General features: G+C 40.2%; 2 protein-coding genes across 2 annotated transcripts; one reads left to right on the top strand and one right to left on the bottom strand.

The window, feature by feature from the left end:
* Positions 1–6,292: 6,292 nt before the first annotated feature.
* LOC143299514 (uncharacterized) lies at positions 6,293–14,104 on the top strand. Its single transcript, XM_076612776.1, has 5 exons — positions 6,293–6,394; positions 8,564–8,629; positions 9,518–9,644; positions 11,063–11,196; positions 11,761–14,104. The coding sequence occupies exons 1-5, from the start codon at positions 6,316–6,318 to the stop codon at positions 11,991–11,993; spliced, it is 639 nt and encodes a 212-aa protein (XP_076468891.1). The 5' UTR covers positions 6,293–6,315; the 3' UTR covers positions 11,994–14,104.
* Positions 14,105–14,582: 478 nt separating this feature from the next.
* LOC143299477 (uncharacterized) lies at positions 14,583–23,042 on the bottom strand. Its single transcript, XM_076612708.1, has 5 exons — positions 22,933–23,042; positions 20,705–20,847; positions 18,590–18,707; positions 17,619–17,665; positions 14,583–17,054 (listed from the first exon to the last, which is right to left on the bottom strand). Exons 2-5 carry the CDS (start codon positions 20,828–20,830, stop codon positions 17,016–17,018), a joined length of 330 nt encoding a protein of 109 aa, XP_076468823.1. The 5' UTR covers positions 20,831–20,847; positions 22,933–23,042; the 3' UTR covers positions 14,583–17,015.
* Between the last annotated feature and the right edge of the window lie 298 nt (positions 23,043–23,340).

The following is a 23,340-nucleotide window of genomic DNA, read 5'->3' as shown; positions in this document are numbered from 1 at the left end:
GAGACTGAGGACCTTGAGGCTGCCAAGCTTAGAGCATCAACACTGCTGACAGGGCATAATTGAGGTGTACAAGTACCTCCAAGGTTTCCATGACATCAAGCTGCCAAAGTTTCCCTGCATAAAACATACTGAAGCTCCAGAAAAACTGCCACAGGTTCAGTGTTAGTGGCAACTTTTTCTCGGTTTTTTTTTTTTCCCCATCTGGAATAGCCTGCCAGGCAGTGCAGTGACTGTACCCCAGCCTTTGCTGAGTCAGCTTGAAAATCTACCCACCAGCATGTCAAGAGTTAATTAGTCTTTTGACAATGAAGTTACATGGAATCTCACGCCTGCGTGTTGATAAGTATGCAGTTTTACTCGCCAGAACAACAAACATGTCCTTTGGAGTGACCTAAAATGTCAATCTTGTACTGTCAATATCACCACCTACACCAGTCATTAATGGCAATGTTGACTAATTGCTGGGAAGTGTTGGAGTGGTGGTGTCTTAGATGATGAGAAGAGGGTGTGTTAGGTGTAGGGAGTCTGGGGAGTTGCGGGGTGGGGGTGGAGAGGAAGAAAACAAATTCTAAATATGTAGAAAGAATGATTACCTTACTGTACTGATTTTAATTAAACACGGGAAGGTAAAGTATTAAAACACACACACACACACACACACACACACACACAACAATGTAAAGTTTTTACCGACAGACTAGGGCTGGCAAATCCTGTTATGTCTTGCCAATGCTGTGCGTGTTTTCAGTTGTGTTCAGTTCAGATTTTGGGACGTTTATAAGCCTTTCGGCTTCTTTTTTCTTTTCTCTTTTTTGTCCAAGTCTAACAAAAAAAAATATTGATTTGAGTTGCCAGTACACTTGCTCAAGAGTAATATAAGTTTTTGTTTTTAGGTTTTTTTAAAAATGTTTTGTATCGCTGATATAGGTAACTTGCATGCGGTATATACACTTCATCATAACGGTTCCTTGAACGAAGGTGGCTAAAACAGAGGCATTGCTTATCCATGTCGTTTCTGCTTCTTTCACTTTTATTGGAAGTCAGTCACTTTCGTTTTTGGGGTCACTGAGTGTTGTGCAAAACAAGGGAATGCACTCTAAAAGATCACAGCAGACTTCAAAACAAAATGTTGCACATCAAAACTAATTTTTTGTGTGTCTTTCTGAAATCTTTCATTTTTTGTCTGATAAAGTTTGATTCAATCAGGCTTTATGTTTTGTTCACAAATGTTCAGTATGGTCTTAGAAAGGTTTGGAATTTTGTTTGGTCACATCTGTGAAAACCTGGTGGCATATGATAGTATATTCGTCCAATGTTTTGAAGGAATTATGGATACTGTATGTTTGTGTTTTGATCCCCCCCCCCAAAAAAAAAGTTGAAAGACGCTCTAAATCTTACATTCTTATTGAGTGGAATATATTGTTCAAAACTGTATTCCATTCAGCCTGCAAATATTGACATGTGTTCTCTTACGGGGTTTTTTGTTAACATTTTTTTTTTTTTTTTTAAATTTCTAGTCATTTAACCCAAAACAAATCACAAGATTTGTGAAGTGATGGACCATGAGAGTGTGGGCATTTATAAGAAACAGTGTGTATGTGGTAAAGGATTCTTCTACACACTTTGTGTCCATTGTATTTAATATTCATATACATAGATCTGTAGTGTGCCAAGAGTCAGCACTTTATTAATAATTTATTATTCTTCACATACATGTATTTGTGTCTATGTATGAAAAAAAGTGTGTTTATATAATACCATGTCTTTGTGAGTGTATGTTTTGTGTGCATATACACATATGAATGTGAGCTTGTGTGTCTTTTGTTGTTGATATTGTTTTTTGCCAGTCCTTATTCTGATGTTTTGGGTTTTTTAATTTGTGATATTGTATTATACCAGTTAGATTATACACTGGTTTGGCATTTATTCTGGAAACATGGCATGTTTTACCCTTTTGAATGATCTGTTTTGCATGCAGTTACCAACATATACTATGTTTGTCTTGATGTGTGCTGACTGCAAAGGCCACCACCTTTTTGTGGAAGTAATCTGTGGTAAGAAAAGTACTTTTTTCATATCATAGAATATGTTTGTCCCACTTACAAATCACAATGTACACATTTCTGTGTGAATTTCTTTCTGTTTGATACTCTGTGTAATCTACCACATTTAATGATTGGTACTTCTTTCTGCTTAAACATGCAAACATGTTGTCATGAGGTGGTAGCCATTTTATATGATGCAACCTTTAGCCTTCTTCTTGCCTATGTACAGTTACACCACACAAACATGACATCAACACAGAACATTGTTTTCGTTGCCAACCACATACTCCCACAGCTCTTGAGTGTGTGTGTGTGTGTGCGTGCATGTGAGTGTGTGTGTGTGTGTACATATGTGTGTGTGTGTGTGTGTGTGTGTGTGTGTGTGTGTGTGTGTGTGTGTGTGTGTGTGTGCAAGCGCGCACATAGAATAAAGAAACGGGCAAGAAAAATGTGAGAAAGATATTATACATGCTTACCAACAACAGTTCCAGTGCATTTTGATAAATTCTATTCTTTGAAATTACAAGAAACATATATTTTCTATTTAGTACTTTTACGATGAATAGTTTGTAAGAACTGTGTCAAGGGAGTAGAGAACTGCTGAATATGCTTTAGACAAGTTTTGAACCTTGCAGGGAGCCGGTTAGGCTATGGTAAATAGATTCCAGAAATGTGTCCACACTTCGAGGACTGGAACTTAAGACGGCAGGATAATTAGAGTACTCCAAATTGTGGAGATGGCTGAGCAGCCAGTCAAGCCCAGAGCCAGAGTAGACTCCATGGCCCATCACCTGGGTAATGCCTGGAGCAGCAACACGTCCAGGAACAGTGTGAGAAAGGGGTAGGTTCTCAGGCACCAAGGTGAATGAGGTAATGTGTTCAGGTGGTTGGACAGTTACTAGGAAACTGAACATTGCCAGTTGGAATGTTATATTTCTCCCACCTCAGGATAATAGAGAAAGTCTATACATTTTTAATTTATAAGATTGAAAATAAGTAGTGCCTTTAATATTATCAAATATGAATATTAAGATTTGATGCTGATGTCATGTTGAAGCAGATATAAATGCATGTAGATTTTATATAGAGACTTTGTGTACAACAGTTTTATGACCGTTTCATGTTTGAAAATGGAAATGTTGTATGACGTAAGTGGTGGTGTGATATTCAGTTGTACACACACTGCTGAAGGATAAAAGGAGTAACCCAGATGTGTGTGTGGGCGTCTCGGTGAGACCCCCGAGTGAGAGGCATGTAAGGTAGACTGTTGAGAGCAAAGGTGGAGAGAGAGGTGGTGGCATGAGATGGCAGGAGGAAGGAGAGAGACTGAAGCAAGGTGAAGTGAGGAAGAGAGGAGGACAGAGGATTGGAGACATCTCTCACAAGAACGTCCACAAAGACTCCCTCAATCCTATCATTACCAGACGGCAGAAGATCCAGATGACTGACCAGGTGCCAAGTCTTACACCTGTGTGAAACAACTTGGAGCTGGCTTCAGACAGCAAAAGTGACTGTTGGTAGAATGTGGTGTGGATGTGTGAGTGAAAACCTGGCCAGGTAAGAGTGTAGAATATCCTGGGATTAGGATTAGAATTTGGATTTATAATATTTTTGTAATTTGATGTTGTATGAAGGATTTGATTTTATGTATGTGAATCAATAATCATTTCCAATCAGTGTATAAATGTATACTGTGTCATCAGTTATGTAAAAGAGGAATGAATGCGCAGTGATTATTTAAGTGCATAGGTGTGTGCTTGATTGAGAACTGAACCAAACCGGAGATCTAGTCCAGACAACAAGTCTCACATACGCAAAACCAAATATTTTTTTCCCTCCAACCTGGACTCACTGTGTCTTCAGTCTTCAGAAGAGGAGTTGATTAGTTTTTGGGGGTTTTTTGTTTTGTTTTTTGCCTTTGAAGACCTCAGTATGCAGAAGTTTTTGTTTTTGAATGAATCCTGAGATTTTCTGAAAGCAACAAAATAATTGAACAGATGACCTACGGTGGCAAACAAGAATCTGCTTCAGTGTGCACATATGCGATACTGCATAGTTGCAAAATGGAAAATGTCAAGACTGCAGTGTATATACACCTGCTACTGGACAGTCACAAACTTATACAAGTCAATACATGTATTCACACATGCAAGAAAATGATTGTGGACATGCACATAAGTTACATGCTAATGTTGCTGATGTCTGAACAAAGACAGGTGACTGTAGTGGCTCACAGGCCCTGCTTGTGCATGGAGAACTTTACATCATGTGCTCCTCTCTTACTTGAGTCATAGCAGAAAAAGTACTTCAGATGGTATATATATATTCTGGTGTTGGTACATCAGCTTCATTACATGCAACAGTGTGCTCAAATATTAATTTTACTTATCAGTTGATCACAAAAAAGTTCTTTTCTGGAAGCATTGCACTGCACTGAAACTGAGGAATGCTGATACTGTTCATTGCTGTTCAAAGCCATATCAAATAAATGCTTTGGTTATGGACCCAGTAATGGAGATGAACAGTGTGAGACCTTTTCCACTGAGACTGGGCACTGAAGACTGGATTGGATATCAAAACAAATATATTGATAATTGATTAAATGATTAATTAGAATTAATCACTCAAACAAATGCATTACTAACTTAAGGCTAGATCTCTTAAAAAAAAAGCGGGTGAAGTATTTTGATGGTTGACACCTGTTATAATACAAGGGGAATGTTAAACTCACATTTCCAGAACTCCACCCCATCAAACAATGAAAAATGAAACCTTCACAAAACCAAGCCCCCGGCAATGAACAACTTGACCTTTAGGGCACAAACCAACTAAATAACGACCCACAGTTTTTTTCAAGAGAGTAGGTGTAACATTTTTCCATCACCCACAACATACTGCATTCCTGTGCCTGCAACAGCCACATAATTTTTATTTGCTACCAAATTGATCATGGAAAGATATCCCCCTCTCCAAATTGATCTTCTTCAGTGATGCAGCCAACATCAATCAAATGGAAGGTTCAGACACTCATCTGTCAATACAGTGTCCATGAGGGTCTATGAGGGTCCATGACAGTCTAGGTCCAAATCCCAACTCTCCCTTTCTCCCATGTTCGACTGGAAATATCAAGCTGAACATCTAGTCATTCCGATGAGACGATAAACCGAGGTCCCATGTGCAGAATGCACTTGGCGCACTGAAAACGAACCCATGCATGGCAACAAAAGGGTTGACATTTGGCCAAATTCTGTGGAAGATATCCACTCTGATCGGTGCACAAATATATATGAATGCACTCAAGGCCTGACTAAGTGCGTTGGGCTATGCTGCTGGTCAGGCATCTGCCTAACAGATGTGGTGTATCGTATGGGTTTGTTCAAACGCAGTGACACATCCTTGAGAAACAAACTGAATCAAATGCCGCCAGATTACTATCAAGTGTCCAAGTGGAGTTGCCAAATAAGTTGAAAAGAGGGTACAGGCGGTGTGGGGGAGAACACGTATTCCACATATTATGTAGAATGAAGGATGGTAAAGTATGCTACAAGACCTTGGATGGCCCTCCCTGCAACAACACCGCCAAACAGCTAGACTGACCATGCTGTATAAAATCAAACATAATTATGTAAGCATGGATTTGCTGAAAGAAAAACTGGTACCACCACCACCACGACAGTGGCGCACCCACACTGAGCAGCTGGAGCAAATCTTCTGCAAAACTAGATATAGGCAGGCTGGTTTCCTCCCACGTACCATCCGGGATTGGAACGCCTTGCCCCAGAGAGCTGTGGAGGATAGTTCAGTCGACACCTTTGTGTCCATGGTCTCCAGGATATAAATAACAGAATATACCTTTATATGTATATATAAAGAAACCTATATAGACCTAAATGTATCTTCCGCAGACCCCCTTTTATTCAGTGATAGAATAGTCAAGTTTTGACTGTGATCACTCAACGGAAGGAAGGAAGGACGACCTGGCCACTTGCTGATCTTACATCTTTACAATGCTACGCCACGGACTTATTTTTGCCACGCGTGTTTTGTACCGCTAACATCAGTAACTTGCACTCGGTATAAACCGAAATCCGGTCTCTCTTCAACATCTTGAAGGTGGGTGAAATGGAAGCATTGCTTACTTGTTAGTTACTTTTTTTCCTTGGTTGGCAACTTTCGTTTTTCGACGAGAAGGGGCGGCCACTGAGTTCGGTGTGAAACAAGGGAATGCACTCTGAAAGACCATCGCAGACAAAAACAGAAACGAAACAAAATGTTACACATTAAACCAAGTTTAGTGCGTGGTTTCCATGGTTTGGTTGTACTTTGGATCCCCTTTTTTACTTACCATGGTAAGTTTAGGTTCAGTAATGAAAATGTCTGCATGATAATGCGATGGTATTTTGTGCAGAAAAACACCTGTGATTAATATGCCCAGACACTTTAAGTTGTTTTCCTCGTTGGAGGACACCAGCGTGATGTTGAGCAATGTACATAATTATATGTAGTATATTACGTATGTTCAAATGTATGTATGCAGTGTATGCAGTGTGTGTGCGTGTGTGTGTGTGTTTAGTTTTGTAGTCACATTTTGGTATGTGTTCGTAACAATGATGTAACATCTTATGCAAACAAATGTTTTTTTGTAAAGCACCAAGAGCAGATTTCTGGATAGTGTGCAATATAAGTATCCATTATTATTATTATTATTGATAAAATGGGACTGTCATCTAACTGCTGTCCACGGTTGTCAGATACTGGCAATAGTAACTAACTTTGAGGTTTTGTAATTTTTATCACTGCGGACAAAAACAAGAGAGGCAAGGCCTTCAAGACTCACTTGTGATACACATAAAAAAAAATTTGAAAAATCTAATCGTTAAAATGTGTTCTGTGTTTGTTATAATAAAGCTTTGCATTAAAAAAAAAAAAAAAAAGAGTTCTTACCAGATTCGAATCCCGTGTTTGGGTGAGAAGAAACAGCCTTATCCATTACACTATCGTGGCTCCTTAACTAACGTTCTAAAATTTAACATTTGAACATACTTTTTTAAAGGGCGATAAATCAATTGTGGTATTCGTAGTGAGAACACTGTTTAAGTCATATTATTCTGGTGTATCTTGGGCATTCAAAAAATCTTTAAGGGCAAGTAAAAATTCTTTTTAATGGCTATCGCCGCAATAACACTGCAACATTTAGCCGTTTTCACAAGATCTAGATAGATGTACAAGTTTAGTTACACCCACCGGGAATGTAGTACGAGAGGGTCCATTCAATTTCTCTTTTATGTTCATTCTAGTTTTATAGTTTTCAAGTTGATATGAAAATTTAGTATTTTGTTAAACTAATAACATGTAGAACCAAGTACAAGTACTTCTAAACGTCGTAAGAAGTGAAAAGGACTTCATTTTGAGAAAAGTCAAGACTGGAAACTTTCATCGTGATCAGTTCAAGGGTATTAACTCGCATGGTTTACAATTTTTAACTGTGAATTACGACTGATTCTGTGGATATTTTTATGGCAGTTTGGGGCATAATCCAGTAAGTGATGAGGCGTTCACAAATCTTTCTCTGAATAAATATTTAACAGTCTCCTTCTCCAACTTTCCATCACATGTTATCGTGTATTGTCTATTGAATATAGGGTTGAATGGGCTGGTCAACAACTTGAAACAAAATGACGTCGTTCGCGTTCGCGAAGAATATGAGCACGCACTTTGAATGTGTATAAATATGTGTACGCAATTGATTTTTGCCCACGACCTTCAGGGCTCAGCCAACAGATCTGTAAAGTCTACTCGTCGTATTGATTTTAGTATTTTCCAAAAAAGACCACTTGGGCGAATGAACATAGTGAAAGCCCTGTGCACTGAGAGTAAAACACACAAGCTTTTTAATATATTCAGTATAATTTCAAAATGTAATGTTTAAGATGAGAAAGATCAGTTTAAAGCAAATTAAGTCCCCTAGCATTAATTACAGAGTAATTTCCCTTCTTTTACAATCTGCGCCAAAACGTTTGCAAAATAAATAAAACTTCCATGCTTAGCAAAAGAAGTTCCTGTTTGAACAAAAAATGATAATAATGACTGCTCTTGTTGTTGTGTCAGAATATCAGATCAAAGTGCCAAGTTTAGAGAATACAAAAAATATAAATATAACGGTAAATGCAGTTTGCATATAATTAGGCTTCATTTTTTTTTTTTTTTTTTTTTTGGTGCCCATCCCAGAGGTGCAATATTGTTTTAAACAAGATAACTGGAAAGAACTGAATTTTTCCTATTTTTATGCCTAATTTGGTGTCAACTGACAAAGTATTTGCAGAGAAAATGTCAATATTAAAGTTTACCACGGACACACAGACACACACACACACACACACACACACACACACACACACAGACAACCGAACACCGGGTTAAAACATAGACTCACTTTGTTTACACAAGTGAGTCAACAAATCATTAAAATTGATGCTCATGCTGACAGTAAAGTCAGATTTATTACTCTATTTTTGCAGTGTCTGAAGCTTACTTGTGTGATGACACTGATGTATCAGTGAGATACAGGAGCACCACAGAAGGCAGTATGTTTTCTGTTTATTATGATAATTGTTATTGTTACATTATTGTTGTTAAAAGTCCTGTTGAATATAACGTTGGAGAGCATATAAATTCTTTGAGTTGTTCATGTTTGTGTGTGTGTGTGTGTGTGTATTCTGTGTGTGTGGTGTCCCCTCTCTGTGTGAGTGTGTGTGTGTGTGTGTGTGCATGTGTCAGAGTGATCCAGTAACCATGTGCATGTGTGTGTTTCTCACTGGTTCACATGTGTTTAACACACAGTTATTACATGTTTGTGCGCACTTTCAATATCTACTTTTTTTTTCAAGAAAATTATGAAGCATTTGTGTGTGTGTGTGTGTGTGTGTGTGTGTGTGTGTGTGTGTGTGTGTGTGTGTGTTTCTCACTGGTTCACATGTGTTTAACACACAGTTATTACATGTTTGTGCACACTTTCAATATCTACTTCTTTTTTTTCAAGAAAATTATTGAAGCATTTGTGTGTGTGTGTGTGTGTGTGTGTGTGTGTGGTATCACACTGTTAATCTGAGAAATGATTTATAAAGGTCAGTATGCATGTCTTTGAGTCAGACTCAGAGTGCATGGCTGTGCATGTGCATACTTGTCACTTGTTCTCAATTATGGAAGTGTATTTATATGTTTCTGTATTTCGTTTCCCTCAGCATTATTATGTAGCATATTTCATTTCTTGGACAAATAACATTTATCATATCAGTGTGTTTAAAAGAACATGATTGTTTGTGATATACAAGGATTTTTTTTATTCACTTAGTACTGTTTACTAATGTATGTGTATTGTAAAGAAAAATAATATGTCATAAATTTTACAAAGAAAAACTGTTGAGCTTACTCAATTCCTGTCAATATTATAACACTGTTTTGTTGGATTTCAGCCCGGACACGTTGCTGCAAAGTGGAGCATTATATTAATCGCAAGGAAACGCGAACATTTTACTGTGAAGGAGGATGTTGCGGGGATAAAGACGATGAATACTGTTGCCATTACATAAACAAAGAAGCGTAAGTAAACATGAAAACATTAGCTTGAATTACTTGTATGTCTTCATGATTTTAGATAATCAGCATCTCCAAGTGAATTAAAAAAAAATTTTCTTTGGTTGATGGTGTTTTTTTCTGTTGGTCTGTTTGTGTGTTCTTTTGTTGTTGTTTTTATTTTATTTTATTTATTTATTTATTTTGGTTGTTGTTGTTGTTGCTGGTAATAAGTGCATAGAATTTTTAAGAACGTAAAGTGGATGAGATTTTATGCAGGTCTATACAACCACACACACTCCTTGATTGCTTGTTCTTTACATGCCACAAGTATGATATCATTGGTGTTATCATGAAATTCAATGTTTGTGAAATGTGTAAATAGACTATTAACAGACCAGTAAAATGAGGTTTTTGGAAAGTACAATAACATGGACAGATATGAACATTGAACCCTTTCCCAACTCTGCCTTGGCACAAATCAAACAAAAGCAAGAAATAAACACAAACATCTTACACAATTTGCTGCATTGTCTAACTAGCTGTGGTCACCTTATGACAATGATAATAATGATCATGCAGACTGACACTCACACTTCCCAGGCAGGGAGCTTGTCGCTTTAACAATAAAAGTTGTGCTTACATAAATATTCGCACAGTCAAGCACGAGATTCCACCCACAAACAAATGTGTGCATATATACACAAAGAAATACACTCAATCAGCAGAAGTTTATGAAGCACATTAGTTGATGAGATGATAGGCAGAACAGAAGAGGTGTGTTTTGAGAGACCACTGCACTACGGACACTAATCCCTTTATGAGGCACTTGGCAGGTAAAAGTCAAGACAGTTCATACCTGTCTTTGGTTTGCTCTGCAAGTAAAGTCCCAGGGAGGTTGGTGACAATGACCGAGAGGAAAACAACAGCAACAACAAAAAATCAACTGCCTACTTGGAAAAGAGATGTGATTATTTAGTGTGTGTAAGTACATGTATACTGTCACTTTGATTCATTGCTAATCTGACAACAGGTATTTTATGAGGATGAATGGTGTGTGTGTGTGTGTGTGTGGTGTGTGGTGTGTGTGTGTTTATGTTTGTTCTCAGATTATTGTATTTGTCTTTGTTTGGGCATATTTGTGTGTACATGTGCAATCCACATCATTTGCTGAGGTTGTACAAAGAAGAAAATAGCAGCATGCACCATTCTCTAAAACTGAATTTGGTCAACTAAAAGCAATATGAAAATTTGACATACAGCGCGTCAACAGCATGTAAACATATGAGCCCCCTTATCCAACTAAATGCTGATAGTTGTGAGTAGCATGCCATGAACACAGGAGTTGAAGGGTGACATAGTTACACAAGCCAGGAAGCAGCTCAGTCTTTCTGCCACTCTGCTGTTGATGAAGGGAATTGATTTGACAATGGTTTCATTTTCAGATTGCCCTATGTGATTGGATTCTCAATCTTTGGGGTGGTGCTGGTGGTGACTGTGGCAATCATACTGTTTTGTGTGCTCCGGAAAGGCTGCAAGCTATATAAGCAGTTCGAGGAGCACAAGAAACTGTTCACAGGTCAGTGAGATGAACTTGTCTGATGATTGCGCTCCTGTAGTCATATGCCTGCTGTCTTTGTCAAAGTTAAGGCGAAATTCTGTACTTGTATTGATGTTTGTGTGTCATTTATTATTTGCCCAGTGTATATGTGTGTAACGCTTAACAAAGACTTAAGTTTTAGATCAAGTTTTGTAAATATGCCCTGGAGTCGGTGGGCTTGTCTGTGCAGTCATTGTCCATTTGTTGTCCTGTTCACTGTCATCAGCTTTCTGATGCTGGTTGATTCAGTGGGGGAGATTTCCCCTCAGTCTCCATCCTAATCACTTTGAGTGAGAGTGATTTAAAGTCTGTGCATGAACTTTTTGACTTCTTTTATGGTGTGTGTTCAGAAAAGATATCACTTGTTTTTTGTGTCCAAATGTGTGTTGCTTTCATGTGTTGCTTTCATTGGTTTATCTTTTGAAGACAATTTTTACACAAGTCTTTTGTTGTCCATATGGTTGTTGGTTTTTTACATTGCTTTTCATTGGTTTATATACCTTCATGTGACTATTACATGTCTGTGGCATTGTGTGTTTTTAGAAGCTTACTCAGCAAGGACCCTTGAAGAACTGATGGAAGTCAGAGAAAATTCTGTCATGCAACCGCCTGGCACCATCGTACATCCTCTGGCTTCTGATGAGGATTATGAAGGCAGCAGGAGAAGAGGACCAGATGCCTTCTGTGTTGAGGATGCTCCTTCTGGTTATGGCAGCGGTGAAGGATTTCACCCTTCTTCTCAGCTTCCTCCAAGTTACGAGTCAGTCACAAAGTGATTCTCTTTTGACATTTCTTATGGGTGATTTTTGCTTCTCTGTTTGAGTGTGAAGATTACTGAGGACAGTGAACAGAAAAAAGGAAGCTGAACCATGGATCAGTGCTTTGTTACAGATGACATCTTTAACCCCTAGGCTGCCTATATGACAAGATAACTCATCATCGCAAGCACATACGCTTCGCTGCCACAATGATGAGATAACTCGTCATCGAAATATTCAGACTTTTCCCTGGTTTGCATTCAGTTCGTTGACGAAAATGCTGGTCATTTAGCTTGGGGCATCTTTCTAGATTCTATTCATGGCTAGAAACCCCATCTACGTCATGAGGCAGTCCTTTATTTGAACGTTTTAGTTGGGTCACTGTCGCAGTGTTTTGCTTAGCTCCTTTTCTCGCTCGCTCAACAAAATGTCGGACTGATGCCGTGCTCAAGACATGCAATCGTGGCGAACTAAATCAACCAAGATTGCTTTCTTTAGCTGATGTTCAGAAAGAATTGGAGCGTACATTCGAAGGAGAAGACAGTGATGAACATGTATAGGACGATTTGATCGAAAATAAATGGAGCAATCAAGAGAGTGGCCAAGATACGACTATCAGTGAGTGATGCCGGCTGCACAACTGTAGCAGATGACACAAACTAACCGAATTATTAGCAGGACACAGTGTGAGCGATTTTCTTGGCACTCAGCCAACGCGGTCTGATGGAGAACTGTATAAAGTGATCATGTAGGAGGGGTGAAGAGGAGGGGGGGGGGGGTGGAGACTGAGGGGGTGTGGCCCCACATCCATATTATCACTTGGAGAAGTCACAATGCATTGTGTATCTGTCTCTTTAAAAAAAATTTTTTATTGTGGTTGTTCTAGTATGATTTTGTGTGTGCAGATATCCATTTGTCCAGAAAATATGATATTTTAGTGCAAATTACCTGACTAATGTTTGCAATGAACAAGTTGAAAATGTGACAAAAAACAAAACACTGATTTCAAAACAACAGCATGTCGCTAAAAATATATAAAATGGGAAAACATTGTGTTTTGTGTTCTTTATTCATTTACCTTTCAGAAAATATATACTTTTATGGGTCTTTCTCAATTAACAAAGAGCACAGAATTTTTTGAAAATTTATACCTGTTTTTTGTGAAAAAACGCTTGCAAATAGATTTCACTTAAATCTTATTTTCCTGGCAGCGAAAGGGTTAAAACCTGTCAATGAAAAAAAAAATCTATCATGTATAACCACTGTTTTTCATTGCACATGTCATGCTTCTTGACAGGTTGGGAAGCACCTGATCATTCCATGAATCACTGCAAACTGGGGAAAATGCTTTGGGTAGCAATGAGAAACAAAACTTCACTTCACCAGGAGATCTAAATATTAGGGCAAGGGCAATGGGTATGCTCCGTCCAGTTCATTTTGAATCTCAACACAGGCCAGAGAGGGAGATAGGGAAGGATAGGGATGGAGAGACACAGAGACAGAGACAGAGAGAGAGAGAGAGAGAGAGCATTTTTAACTCTTTCCATACGAACAGCGAAAGAGACGACGTTAACAGCGTTTCACCCCAATTACCATCATCAAAATATTGCAAGCGGAAGGCTCTTATACTGAAGACTTGAATGAATGTTGACAAAGAATACCACAATTCTGACGACGGAAGCTAAAGGTTGGGTCATGCAGACACCCACTGGACATCCGAGGGGTCTGTGTAGAGGAGAAGAGAGGACTGGCCGTACTGAGTAAGTTAAGCCTGTCTGCTCAAGAGCGCACCCCCTGCTCCCTAGTCACACAGCTTTAAAAAGCAATACTTACTGGAAGTATGTGCTGACAGTTGTTTTGGGTAGGTGGGGAGCTAGATATTTCAGTTCAGTGCCTTACAGATTTGCTGTTATAATCCTTATGCATTCATGCACACACACTTATACAGTGGTGCATACAGAGGCCAGTGTAATTCTATTCTGAACTTTTTTTCTCATCAAGTTTGATTCAGTCAGGCCTTGGGTTTTGTTTAGAAAATGTTCAGCTTGTTCTTAGAAAGGTTTTGGAATTTTGTTTGGTCACGTATATGAAAATCTGGTGGTGTGTAAGTTTGACCACACCAGAAAAATGTGCTCGCCCTGCTCTCATGGTGACCTCAGTTTCGATACCCCTCCACTTCCGTGCTTGGGGTGAGTCCTGTTAATGTCGTCAGTGTCGGCAAATTCATGGGGGGGCTGTTGTTTGAGGGACGTGGTGGCGGTCTCCACTCTGGGAGAGACGCTCACTCAGTCTGGCTCCGCGACTAAGCCATTATTGTCGTTAGTAGGGGGCTTAGTAGGTGGTGTCCTAAGTACGTTAAAACAGAACAGGCACCACTGAACACCACCGAAGTGACTCAGCAGCAGTGCAGGGTCTCCTCTGGTGTGTGGCCTCCAGGCGACCTAACATCGATGGTTCCCTGTGGACTGCCGACGCTGGAACTGCGACGGACGAACCCGGGTGTGGCCGTGTATGGGGGAATCTAAATGAGCGGCGTGGGAGTAATGCCACTGAAACGGCGCAGATTATGGGGCAGCAAAAAAAAAAAAAAAAAAAAAAAAAAGAAAAATGTGCTCTAAATGTTACTTTCTAATTGAGTGAAATATGTTCTTCAGAATTGTTTTCAATATGGACTGTTGAGTATTGACATGCGTTTCAAAGGTTTTTTGAAAGAAGTTCTTGTCATTTAACCAAAAAATTGTCAAGATTTGTGAAGTATTGGAATATGAAAGTATAGGCGGTTGTAACAAATGGTGTATATGAATTGTTTCAAGATACTGCTACACACTTAATGTGTTCAATATGCATGATATTCATACACGTAGATCTGTATTGTGTACTTTTGTACAAGATTCTGTGCTTTATAAATACTCTATTATTGTTCACTTACATGTATTTGTGTCTATACATAATATATATGGTGTTCTAAAAATTATAATATGCTGTTGTGTGAATGTGTTTGCATGTTCAAATATGAATGTGGGCTTGTGTATCTTTTGTTGTTGATATTGTTTTTTGCCAGTTGATATTTCAGTTTGTCTCAAATGAATATGAAAATCATTTTATTGTTAGATTTATTATTATCATTATTGTTATGTTTTTATCATCACTGTTATTCATATTATTATTGTTGTTGTTGCTGTTTTATGTCATCTATTTTCTTTCTTTCTTTTTTTTAACTATTTAATTTATCACTTCATTAATTCAATTACTTATCTGTTTATTTGCTTTTGTATCTATTTTTTTCTTATTTTCCCTCAGGCCTGACTAAGCACATTGAGTTATGCTGCTGGTCAGGCATCTGCTTAGCAGATGTGGTGTAGCGTATATGGATTTGTCCGAACACAGTGACCCCTCCTTCAGTAACTGAACTGAACTGAGTCTGTAAGAATTTGGGAAAACATGGCATATTTTACCATTTGAATTCTTTTCTTTTCTTTTTTTTCCATACAATTGCCAACATATAATGTGTGTGCCCTGATACATGGTTATTTCAAAGACCACCAGCTTTATATGGAAGTATTATGTGGTTTGAAAAGTAGTTTTTGATATTACAGAATGCTGTGGTCCCATGTACAAATCATGATGTACATGTCTCTGCGTTTATCAATTGCTTGTTGAGATATGTGTAATCTGACTGCATTAAATGATAGGTATTTTCTTCTGCTTAAACATGCTAAGGTGTTGTCTAGAGCCAGTAGCCGTTATATATGATGTTAACATCTGCCCTGTTTTACCTATCATGAACATTTACACCACACGAACATGACATCAACACAGAACATTGTTAGAACACTGTTTTTGTTGACATATATATATTCCCATAGCTTGTGTATGTGAGAGAGAGAGAGAGATAGAGAGAGAGAGGTGTCGGAAAAACATAATAAATATTAAACAGGCTCACCAGTATGTTATTGGTTCAAGTACATTCTTTAATAAATTTCATTCTTTCAAAATACAAGGAACATGTCTATTTTTTGTTTGTTACATCTTTTACTACAAATGGTTTATAAGTGCTGTGTCTTTGGTCTTCAGGACAGGAATTCACCAGTGTTCTTTCTCCTTGCCTTTGAAGATCCCAGTATGTGGAAGTTTCTGCTGGTGAATAAATCCTGAAATATTCTGAAAACAACAACAACAACAAAATGATTAAAAAGATCACTCAGGGAGGCAGCAAGACAATTCTTCAGAAAACACATACGCAGTATTGCAAAGATACAAAAACTTGTACTTGTCAAGGCTTCAATGTACACATAATATAACGTCAGAAGTAAGACCTATGGACACAGATTGTTTTCTTTTCAATCGTCAAAGACGTGGAACAAGCTCCCTGATAACCTCCATCATTCTGATTCCCTCGCATCTTTTAAATCTCGTCTCAAAACTTACCTTTTCCCTCAGCAATAAGCTCAATTGTGGCAGGTCCACTTCCTTTGTGTTAGCTGTGCTTGACTATGTGTGTATACATATGTATGTGTACATAACTACATGCATGTATATGAATGTGTATTGTGTGTGCGTGTGTTTATGTACGTTTGTGCCTGCCTATGTGTGTGTATGTGTTAGGGTAGCTGTTAGATACACATGTATATTAAAACGTATGTATGCAGTGTGTGTGTGTATGTGTGAGTGTGTAGTCACATTTTGGTGTGTGTATGTAACATTGATGTAATGTTTTATGTTAATAAAAGCGTTTTTGTAAAGCACCTAGAGCAGATTTCTGGATAGTGTGCTATGTAAGTATCCATTATTATTATTATTATATGTGCTGCTGGATAGCCACAAACTGATAGCAAGAAAAGTTCATTCTCATACATGTACACACAAGTGGATATGCACAGATATCACATACCAGTGTTGCTGATGACTGAACAAAGGTGCTCTGGGCTCACACTCACAGAAACATCACTGCACACACAGGCACTCGTGAAAATGAACACACACTAAGTGTCGACACTGGTGTCAGACTTACCACAGATTGTAGAAGAAGACAGAGTACAGTTAGGACTTGTTGGATGCCGCAGCCTCCTGTTCCAAATGCTGAAACAAAGAGCTGACTGTGAAAATCTTAACACATACTACATTATGTTTAAGCAGTGCTCTGTTTTATTCTGCCTGCATGTCGATCTCTCTGTCTGTTTGTGTGTTGATTATAATGTTTCGCCTTTATCTGCCTTTATTGTGTGTTCAAGAGTGACTTGTGAATCTGAGAGTGCAGATTTGTTTTCTGGACACTGTTGGTGTGTATAGTAGGCCTGTGTATGCATACTACACTGCATCAAAAGTCACTGTTTTTTAAGTATGATGTGAATCTGTTTTGAAAAGCATGCACAAGCATGTGCACATGTGCGCGTGTGTGTGTACACGCACACGCACACACACACACACACACACACTGTGCTTACCTATCAGTCCTTATATTTACCATGCAGCCATGCAATATGACATCACATCAACACACACAATTAGAAACAAGCTCACATAATAGGCTACAAGTGATATACATGTGTATTATCTCACACACACATGCAAACGAATGTGTATATAAACATACACTGACAAGCTTGCACACATCTACAAACATATCTGACACACACAACTTACCACGATGGAATAGGAGATGAATTGGTGAGAGTACTCTGCTGGCAAAACTGAAAGAAAACAACAACAAACAACTAGTTTATACATTGGTCCCATCAGAGGAAGAAATTATACAGGACAGCTGTAACCATTTCTGAGCGTCTTCACCACTGCAGATGTGCTCTGGTAATTTAGAAATGAGTGACTGAAAAAAGACAAAAAAAAAGACTTGCAAGCAGTGGAGAAGAACTGAGATCCCAATGTAATTTTCTATCTGGGTCACTACATCAGAAGTCAAAGAAGATCTAAAGTGAAGTAGGTGTTATAGTGTGACACTGTGCCAGCAGTGTCACCCCCACCACCCACACTCTGTCCCCCTTCCCTCCCCAGGCAGTACTGGCCTAAATCAGCGGGTCATCATAAGATTCAATATACTCTCTGCCATGTCACAGATGTCAGTTGGTCATCGTCAACAGGTCATCATAAATTCAATATACTGTCTGCCATGTCACAGTTGTCAGTTTTGTCATCATCAGCAGGTCATCATAAGATTCAATATACTGTCTGCCATGTCACAGTTGTCAGGTCGTCATCGTCAGCAGGTCATCATAAGATTCAGTATACTGTCTGCCATGTCACAGTTGTCAGGTCATCATCGTCAGCAGGTCAGCATAAGACTCAATATACTGTCTGCCATGTCACAGTTGTCAGGTCATCATCGTCAGCAGGTCAGCATAAGATTCAATATACTGTCTGCCATGTCACAGTTGTCAGATTGTCATTGTCAGCATGTCATCATAAGATTCAATATACTGTCTGCCATGTCACAGTTGTCAGTTTGTCATCGTCAGCAGGTCAGCATAAGATTCAGTATACTGCTTGATGGTTTGGTGCACTTATTCATTGGTTTATGATCAGTGTATCTGATGTGAAAAACCTTCTGATAATACCTCATATAAAAGTTTAAAAAATACAAGGAAAAAGGTCGGACTCACGGTCAAGGTACTTGAAGAGCTGGATGTAGCCCAGTTTGTTCAGGAGAGGCGTCAGGTTCTGGGTTTCTGCCGCTGTCAGCATCTCAAAGGTCAGCACTCGGTTTTCTGTGCTGAAATCCTGTCTCAGCAAATACAGCATGGTACATTCACACATTCCTGGTAATCAACTGCCCTGCCAACACCCAGCTATCTCTCAGTCAACCAGCCTTGCAGCCCTGCCCACAATCTTTTAGTCAACCACTGCCCTGCCAACACCCAGGTATCTCTCAGTCAATCATAGCATTACAGCCACGCCCACAATTTGTGAGTCAACCACTGCCCTGCCAACACCCAGGTATCTGTCAGTCAATCATAGCATTACAGCCACGCCCACAATATCTTAAAGTCAATCATAGCATTACAGCCACGCCCACAATCTGTCAGTCAACCACTGCCCTGCCAACACCCAGGTATCGATCAGTCAATCATAGCATTACAACCCCGCCCACATTCTGTGAGTCAACCACTGCCCTGCCAACACCCATGTATCTGTCAGTCAATCATAGCATTACAGCCACACCCACAATCTTTTAGCCAACCATTGCCCTGCCAACACCCAGGTATCGATCAGTAAATCATAGCATTACAGCCACGCCCACATTCTGTGAGTCAACCACTGTCCTGCCAACACCCATGTATCTGTCAGTCAATCATAGCATTACAGCCACACCCACAATCTTTTAGCCAACCATTGCCCTGCCAACACCCAGGTATCGATCAGTAAATCATAGCATTACAGCCACGCCCACATTCTGTGAGTCAACCACTGTCCTGCCAACAGCCATGTATCTGTCAGTCAATCATAGCATTACAGCCACACCCACAATCTTTTAGCCAACCATTGCCCTGCCAACACCCAGGTATCGATCAGTCAATCATAGCATTACAACTCCGCCCACATTCTGTGAGTCAACCACTGTCCTGCCAACAGCCATGTATCTGTCAGTCAATCGTAGCATTACAGCCACACCCACAATCTTTTAGCCAACCATTGCCCTGCCAACACCCAGGTATCGATCAGTCAATCATAGCATTACAACCCCGCCCACATTCTGTGAGTCAACCACTGTCCTGCCAACACCCACTGAGGTATCTGTCAGTCAACCAAAGCATTGCAGCACCACCCATAATCCGTTAGCCAACCATCGCCCTGCCAACATCCAAGCATCTGTCAGTAAGATAATAATAATCAACAGCACTGAAGTCTCCTCCTTCTGTTAACACGAAAGCTCCGCCCATATCCACTTCCTGTCAGCCTGCTCCGCCCTTATCCCCTCACTTAGCCATTCAGCGCTATAGGCCTTGTCTTCTGAAGCTATCCAGAACCAGCCCGACGTTTCCCCAAGACCCAAGCCCCGAGCAACTGGACCTTACGAGGCGTTAGCCAACAGGTCATCAAACTCAAGTCTTCGACCTTCAGTTGGCACTCTGTCTTACTCCAACCCATCTCTCTCTCGTTAGCTGACCATTAGCTCATTCTCTTTCCCAGCAAACTCTCCATCTGATCAGTCTTTTTGGTAACGGAGTTTTGACCACAATCCTTGGTGAAGCAATGTATTCTGAGAATTTCTAATGTAAACACAGTTTCAACCATGTCGATTCCTCTTTTTTTTCTAAAAAAAAGGTTTTTAACAGATTCGTTGACATTAATGGTGAACCATTTGAAAAATCAAAATGATTTATCATTTCAACTGAATTAATGTCAAATAAGCCAAGTATATCGGATCCAAACTACTCAGTGTTTAATCTCTCACACACATACACCGTGCGCGCACACGCGCGTGCACACACACACAAACTGAGGCTTCCGACATCCCAGCTTTCTTCTCCACTCCACAAAATGGAAAATGTCAGACCAAACCTGGGAGGGAGGGCTTGAGAGGAAGAGAGTGGGGAGAGAAAGGGAGGGGGAAAAGAGAGAGGGAGGAAGGGCAGAGATAGCGTTGGGGGAGGGGGGGGGGAGGACAGGGGGGTGATTGGGGGAGGCAGAGAGAGAAGGAGGGAGGAGGCAGAGAGAGAAGGAGGGGGGAGAGACAAGAGACAGAGGGAAAACGGAGACAGACGAAGCCCACTGACCCTGAAGAAGGGCTGCTGTTCCAGCTCCCTGATGAGGTCGATGAAGGGCTGCTGGGTGGCCGTGTCGGCACGTGGGGCACACAGCACCCCGGTCAGGGTGGCGACCAGCACAACGGCAAAACGCATGGTGACTGTCACGGTATCTGGAACATGTCAACGCCTCGTTACTTCTTTACTGCATATTTTAACAGTCTTAAGATATTGTCAGTCAAAATCCACTTTTTTTTCTTTTTCCTTTTTTTCCTTTTTATTATTATTATTATTATTGTTTTTTGACTCACTTGTGTAAACAAAGTGAGTCTATGTTTTAACCCGGTGTTCGGTTATCTGTGTGTGTGTGTGTGTGTGTGTGTGTGTGTGTGTGTGTCCGTGGTAAACTTTAACATTGCCATTTTCTCTGCAAATACTTTGTCAGTTGACACCAAATTAGGCATAAAAATGGGAAAAATTCAGTTCTTTCCAGTCATCTTGTTTAAAACAATATTGCACCTCTGGGATGGGCACAAAAACAAAAACAAAACAAAAAAAAACAACAAAAAACGGCCTAATTATATGCAAACTGCATTTACTGTTATATTTATATTTTTTGTATTCTCTAAACTTGGCACTTTGACCTCTTATTCTGACCCAACAACAAGAGGAGTCATTATTATCATTTTTTGTTCAAACAGGAACTTCTTTTGCTAAGCATGGAATTTTTATTTATTTTGCAAACGTTTTGGTGCAGATAGTAAAAAAGGGAAATTACTCTGTAATTAGTGCTAGGGGACGTAATTTATCACAAGTGAGTCTTGAAGGCCTTGCCTCTCTTGTTTTTATTTACGTTACATCAATCTTGTCAATGGTGTTGTCAAATCTTCCACACAAAAACGGACTTTTTCTCCTTACAGATCGAATTTGTTGGGCTCTTCTTTGCGAATCTTCTACACTTCCTCGGTCTTCTCAGCAAGTGGGAATTAAGCTTAGAAATGGGAATGATTAATTGCAGGAAAACTGACACAGACCCAGGAAAATTTACCTTCGTTTTTTTTCTGTTTCGGATCACATTCCTTGACCCATACTGGCTGAAAAGACACCAGATGTTCCAAGTCCGAGAGATTCTGCGGGACTTTTTCAAAATATTTATTCACAAATGACAGAATTAAGATCGCAGCACCTGTTTGTTGTTTGACTTGGTACGGAAAGACAGCAATCAACCAACAAACGATACGGTATATTCCTTGTTTCACACCACTCATATCATCATGTCAAAGAGGAGAATTCAGGAAACAGTGTGGTCAGAGGATCATGCGGCAAGAACAAGGATTGCAACAACTCCGGCGGGTGGGAGTGGGAGGGGGTAACATCACAGAAAGAACATCAGAGAAACGTCCGAATGATTCATTTGGTACAACAACTGAAGTCACAGAAACTCTGTCCTCACCGAATGTGAGGGGGGGGGCTTCCTCACAAATTCCGATGTTCCCTGACGCGCTACACTCTTGGTGTTTGTTGGGTGTTTCTTTCTTTTTTTCTTTTACTTGGCGCTTCCTAGTTATCATTTTCTTTCATTTACAGTGCGGTAATGACCGGTTTCGTGTGCTGGGATTTGTCAGTCTTCCCCGTAATGTTCCATTATTCCCCACTACCGAACCCTGAAAGATGGGAGAAAGAATGGGGAACACAAAACACGGGCAGACTGACAAGCTGAAAGCTGACAGGGGTGGGAAGAGGATGACTCGGAATCAGAACTGAGAGGAAGAAGAAAATGAAGTGTTAGAAATGGATTTATGTGCGGACTGGTTAATTAAGGTGTTGGCCACTTCAAATTGAGCCATCTCCTGTCTATGATTCTGACGGCGGTCGGTGTGTAGATCTGAACCTTTCAGTTGCATGTGTGTGCAATGTTCTTGCCTGTACATCTGTTCGGACATTAAAAATAATAACAATAACAACTTGATAATCATACACCTCTCTCTTTCACTCTCTGAACTATTTCAGTATCAACAAAAAACACCATCACCACACACAAACCCTAACACGCGCAAAGAAGCGGTGAGTCCTCACCTGTGCAAGGAGCAAGGAACAAGACGCTGGACACAGGCAGGTGAGTGTTGGCAGCAGAGTTCCCCTACCTGGGAACGTGGTGACTTTATATCACGGCGCAGTGCCCCCACAGGTGTCCCGGCTCTTTGATCAGCCCAGCCACAAGGACCCACCTTATCGCCTCCCCCTTTTCAAACACTTACCTCTCCGACACCACGTCTTTCCCCTGCTACCTGGTAACGGGCAAGGCCTTGGGAGGGTCGCCCCCTGATAAACGATTCCATTGCACCCGGCTGGCCTCACTGACCATTCCCTCCCCTGATCCCCTCCTTTGTGACGGGGGTACTCCCCCCTGGCACTCGGGCTTTAAAATTAGAAAAGGTGTATCTAAATTGGGGATGGACACACCGTCGACAGTTCAGACCCCCGTCAGTGACTCAAGCTGACCGGAAATTTATGGGGACTCCACGCCCAGAGTTACCAGGTGCTGTCTGAGTTGCCGGAGTGGTGTGGGTGGCACAGATCGGGGCCCTCCGTCGTCACGAGGAAAGGCCGTGGGCACACTCTGGAAGATTCAGCATTACTCCAAGGACAGGGTTTGTTCGTCACTT

This window comes from Babylonia areolata, chromosome 25, assembly GCF_041734735.1.
Source record: "Babylonia areolata isolate BAREFJ2019XMU chromosome 25, ASM4173473v1, whole genome shotgun sequence".
In the NCBI taxonomy this organism is placed as follows: Eukaryota; Metazoa; Mollusca; class Gastropoda; order Neogastropoda; family Buccinidae; genus Babylonia; species Babylonia areolata.
The sequence above is the reverse complement of the archived record's forward strand: the minus strand, read 5'-3'. Positions and strand labels throughout refer to the sequence as shown.

Coding starts and splice junctions, on each gene's coding strand:
- LOC143299514 (XM_076612776.1), top strand. CDS start 6,316: ATGTTACACATTAAACCAAGTTTAGTGCGTGGTTTCCATGGTTTGGTT. Junction 8,630..9,517: donor CAGGAGCACCACAGAAGGCA/GTATGTTTTCTG, acceptor GTTGGATTTCAG/CCCGGACACGTTGCTGCAAA. Junction 11,197..11,760: donor GCACAAGAAACTGTTCACAG/GTCAGTGAGATG, acceptor GTGTGTTTTTAG/AAGCTTACTCAGCAAGGACC.
- LOC143299477 (XM_076612708.1), bottom strand. CDS start 20,830: ATGCGTTTTGCCGTTGTGCTGGTCGCCACCCTGACCGGGGTGCTGTGT. Junction 18,708..20,704: donor AACAGCAGCCCTTCTTCAGG/GTCAGTGGGCTT, acceptor TTGCTGAGACAG/GATTTCAGCACAGAAAACCG. Junction 17,666..18,589: donor GCTCTTCAAGTACCTTGACC/GTGAGTCCGACC, acceptor GTTTTCTTTCAG/TTTTGCCAGCAGAGTACTCT.